This window comes from Trichinella spiralis (genome assembly GCF_000181795.1).
Source record: "Trichinella spiralis strain ISS 195 chromosome Unknown Scfld6, whole genome shotgun sequence".
In the NCBI taxonomy this organism is placed as follows: Eukaryota; Metazoa; Nematoda; class Enoplea; order Trichinellida; family Trichinellidae; genus Trichinella; species Trichinella spiralis.
The window spans coordinates 5,868,654-5,873,203 of record NW_003526945.1 but is presented as its reverse complement, the minus strand read 5'-3'; the positions used below and the strand labels follow the sequence as shown (position 1 = coordinate 5,873,203).

The 4,550-nt window shown below is 36.5% G+C and overlaps 2 protein-coding genes across 2 annotated transcripts; both read right to left on the bottom strand.

Moving 5' to 3' along the window:
- Window positions 1-1,313: 1,313 nt before the first annotated feature.
- On the bottom strand, window positions 1,314-1,619 carry Tsp_09705 (hypothetical protein). The gene has a single exon (XM_003374315.1). It carries the CDS (start codon window positions 1,617-1,619, stop codon window positions 1,314-1,316), a length of 306 nt encoding a protein of 101 aa, XP_003374363.1.
- Window positions 1,620-2,876: 1,257 nt separating this feature from the next.
- Tsp_09706 (hypothetical protein) lies at window positions 2,877-3,761 on the bottom strand. The gene is given in 6 exon segments (XM_003374314.1): window positions 2,877-3,018; window positions 3,031-3,194; window positions 3,347-3,403; window positions 3,461-3,489; window positions 3,580-3,623; window positions 3,676-3,761. The coding sequence occupies 6 exon segments, from the start codon at window positions 3,759-3,761 to the stop codon at window positions 2,877-2,879; spliced, it is 522 nt and encodes a 173-aa protein (XP_003374362.1).
- Window positions 3,762-4,550: the final 789 nt, after the last annotated feature.

The following is a 4,550-nucleotide window of genomic DNA, read 5'->3' as shown; positions in this document are numbered from 1 at the left end:
AACATTCATTCAAACTCATTTTCCCCTACTTTATGCATTTTATTCATCTTTTAATTTCTCCTATTATTTTTTTGATTTCTTTGATTTTCACTTTTTTTCTTCTTATATTGTACATTTTGTTTTTTTTCAATTCATTTCTCCAAATATTTTTTCTCTGATTTTTATATTTTGAGTTTGACTTTGTAAAATCTCTGACACATGAAAGCATTGCATACAAATAAGTAAACACGTAATAAACCATGGAAAAATAATGCACATGAAGAAGAAAGAAGACAAGTGGAGAAAGCCAAGATCGGTGAAAGGTTGTGGATAGGTTGGATCGAATCGTTTGTTGGTCAATTGCGTTCGTTGGTCAATTCCGTTCGTTGGTCAAGTGAGGTAAGTATAGGCACGTTGGAGAAGATACGATTTGGCAAAGTCGACTGTGGAAAGCTTCTTCATTACAAAGGCACAATACACAGACGTAACAAAAGACCAATACTGCGTTATTTCTTAACGATGATGCTCATGTAGGATTAGTTAAAAAGGGAAAAATCATGTTTGCCATTGCTAGTTGCCAGCCAGCAATATTAATTAGTTTATAGGAACAAAAACAAAACAGTTAAAATGGGGGAAAAATGAAATAATACACGTAACACATGTAAATTAATAATCTATTTAAAAGTAAGAAAAAAAAATTTTTTTCTTTTAATATAAACCAAGAACAATGCAACAACAACAACAATTCTTTATTAATGAAAAAGTTTATTTTTCAAAAAAAAGATAAATGTGCAATGTAATACAAACAAACAGATAAAGTCTGGCATAAATGAGTTCTGCGAAATGGCAAACATGCCGGAAATGGGACTTGAAATATTTAATGCAGGTGGAGGATGGAGAGACCAAAAATGGGCCCCATCCTGGAGCGTGAAGCTCCCTTCCCTTAGACAAGGGAGAGTGCAAACTCTTCCTTGCTCTTTGGGCAGGCAGAGCGCACGCTCCTCTTCCCTGGAGCGGGGAAAGCCTAGGCTTTCCGCGCTGAAGAGGCGGGTGAGACTTAGTTGTTTCACCTGCCTCAGATGTGCGGGGAGTTTAGTGCTTTTCCCCGCTCCAAGGGGAGGGGAGATTGTGCGTTTTGTCTGCCCAACAGAGTGGGGGAGATTTTGCATTTTTCCTTGTCTACAAGGGAGGGGAGATTTGCGCTTTCCATGAAAAAATCGTGAGGGTGGGGGAGATTTCGCGTTTTCGTCGATTCAGCGGGGGGGAAGGTTGCTTTTTTTTGTGAATTTTTTTTAAAAAAAAGTTTTCGGTTGCGGTGGAGGCCTGCCTTTCGGTCAGCCCGACCGCCCCCGCGCCGCCCCCCGCCCTCCTGCCCCGGGGACCCCCAAGGCATCATCGCCTCCTAGCCCACGTGCTGGCCTCACGATTTTGGCCGAGATGACCATGGGTGGATCCATCTGATCCACCCTCGACGGACCAGATGGCCATTCTGATCCGCCGAAGACGTAGCTTCCGCACCAGATGGCGTGCGTTGCCAGGCAGATGTGAATCGTTACGCCTACTAAGCCTTGCCGCCTCATGCACATCAAATTGCCGTCACACCTGATACTCAAAATTAATGTACTGTCCTGCAGAACCATCTCATGCTTGCATACTTACCGTATGATTTACAACTCATCATTATTGATTTAATGTATTATGCCTACTTATCTTTTTAAATAAAACTGACAACTGTAAGTTTCTGTTTTTTGCAATTAAAACATTCTAATTAACTATTATAAAACCCTGCTGAAATGTGTAGTTACGAGTGATGTTATTATACCTAATTAGAAAATATTATAACCCACTTTTGTGTTTACATTGCATGTTAATCATTTATTAAAAAACTCTCACTGCTGAAATATATTGTTACGAGTGAGGTTATTTAACCTAATTAAAAATTAAAATACTCAGTGCAGCATTTACGTTGCCTTTTAAACTTTCTAATTATCATATTAAAATTAATCTCATATTTAATAAATTGTTTTCCTACATGTTACGGATTAATAACATTCTATTTATAGAAGATTACTTCCTATTTATGAAAAGATTAAACTCGTTGCACCTTGCCTAAGCTAATTATTTATTTCATTTATACCAAGTTTACTTTTCCCATTGCCTAATTATAGGAGACCCCGATTAACATTTTTATAAGTAAAAAATTTATATTCAAACAATAGCTAATTCACCAATAATTAATAAATAAAATTATGCTAATTTAATGTTTACCATATTACATCCCTTTAACTGTTTACATTAGACTGTTTTAAAGTAAAAATCTACTTTGACATTACATTCTTTAAAGTAAAAAACTGCTTTAAACTAAAAATATATTATTATCAGTATACAATTAATGAATAATTAAAATCTATTATAAGATGAAATGCAAATGAAAAATTGATATACTTTTATGAAATTCAATAATTATTGAATTTGATCAATTATTAGATGAATGAACATTATATTTTATTTATCATTTAGTTCCTAAATGAATAAATTAATGTAGGAAATGTTAGCAAATTTAAACTATTTAGCATGATTATAAGGGGAAACTCTCGATGAAGATTAATTTCAAATGCTTGATGCCTAAACTGATGAAAGGTGCAACGCCAAATGAACTAATTAAAGGTGTGACGGCAAATCTGATGTCAATCATTGGCCAAGTGTCAGAGCCAGCGTAACAATAACACAAACGCATAGCGACGCTTACCGTTCCTCTTGGGGGAGTAACGATCACCACTAGATTGGCACCGAAACAGAGTCTCGGCACTACGTCAATTGCAAATTTGCATAACTGCCTCTAGGACAGATACGTCTTACGAATTCACATAGGTGTTGAAATCCCATTGCACAAGATTTCAAACAACGTCCATTACCACACAAATGGACAGGGTCATCTCTTTAAAACCGGTCTCTGGCCAGCACAGGACTAGGAGACTCCGCCGAGGGAAGTCCCCGTTAACGGGCAGGAGGGCGGGGGGCGGCGCGGGGGCGGTCGGGCTGAAAAAAAACCTTGCTTGAGATCCCATTGCTGGGATCCGAGCAAGGCGGCAGGCCTCTGGTACCGCAACCGGGAGAGGAAGAGGTGAGCTTTGAAAATATGGACTTTGATCATTTGATACGGTTAGGGTCGCGTCGTGCAGTGTAACCCGTCGAACTCCTGCACACCACCCTATCTCACATTCCTCCTATCCTTGCACTGCTATTCTCAAGCATTTACTTATTCTAATACTCAAACTATAGCAGTGCTAAAAACTCACTATGCTCAAAAATTGTCCTTTGAAATGATCGACAAATTATTCAACCATTTCACTTTCCGCAAATGAACCCTAAACTCAACTCGACAAGGCATGGGACGTGAAACATGTTCAAATGCGGAAAGCCACTCAAATTAATTATAATAATACTCATGATCTACATCCAATTACTCTAATTAACAAACATCTGAATTAAATGCTCGATAACTTACAGCTCGAATTTATATAAATTACAGACTCAAGAACTCCTCAGTGAACTTTAACTAATTAGCCTAACTCAAAGAATTATACTTACCAAACTTACCCTTGTCTTCTGGATGTCTTCTTTTATCTTCTATTCTTCTGTATCTAAATATAGAAGAATTAATGTAATGAAATAATGTTGTAATAAATAAAAAACAAAGCCGTTTTTATTGTTCTTCTTCGTCTGTCATCGCATTGACAACGCCATAGTTCATTCGCCGCACACCGTTCGCCTACAATCATTTGAAATGAGTTTCTAGAGCAACTAATAGTAGCCTCAGGAAAATTTACATAAAGTTCATTTCTATTGATTAACAAGTACGAAACGTATTTCATTTCGTTGAACAAATATTATGCAGGTCACGCATAAGCTCAAAAACAAACAGATTAATATGCAAATTCAAATTGAAACTGCACCACGCCTTTGTTCGAAAAGATAAGATTCTTCTATATCTATTAACACACCTTACTCAGTAGTAAAGCAGAAATAAATGGAGCAAATATCATTCTAGGCTTCTGTTAGTCAACAAAGTCAATTTAACTGGTGCACTGCTAATATGAAGTTAATTTTCAAACGGCCCAATTTGCATAAAAGACAGACACTACGCAGGCAGTCGTATAAGCCGACTTACGTAAGTTGGATATGCTACTCAAAGATGAATTAAAATGTAATCCGAACATAATATAAACAATGAGTGTGCACACTGGTTGCGCCATCTGACAAGCAAAATTAACTAGATGAAAATTTCGATTTATCTAATGTCTATCTACATGGTGTAAAATTTTGAAAACAATATAAAGTGATAATAAAATTAAATTGAAAACGATTTCCGTATGAAAACGGTATTTTTCTGTCATGCATAATAAATAACACTATACGCTTAGTGATATTCGACCTGCTAAGAAAAGAATGAAATTAAATGCTATAGGCAAGTATAAAGTGTAAATTGAAAATTTTACCATCTTCTCCAGTTAAATCTGGACGATTACGCAAAATAACGAATTGAAATAAGGATTTGTCAAGACCTTCAA

Coding starts and splice junctions, on each gene's coding strand:
- Tsp_09705 (XM_003374315.1), bottom strand. CDS start 1,619: ATGGTTCTGCAGGACAGTACATTAATTTTGAGTATCAGGTGTGACGGC.
- Tsp_09706 (XM_003374314.1), bottom strand. CDS start 3,761: ATGATTGTAGGCGAACGGTGTGCGGCGAATGAACTATGGCGTTGTCAA. Junction 3,404..3,460: donor ATCGAGCATTTAATTCAGAT/GTTTGTTAATTA, acceptor AATTAATTTGAG/TGGCTTTCCGCATTTGAACA. Junction 3,195..3,346: donor CTTGTCGAGTTGAGTTTAGG/GTTCATTTGCGG, acceptor GAGGAATGTGAG/ATAGGGTGGTGTGCAGGAGT.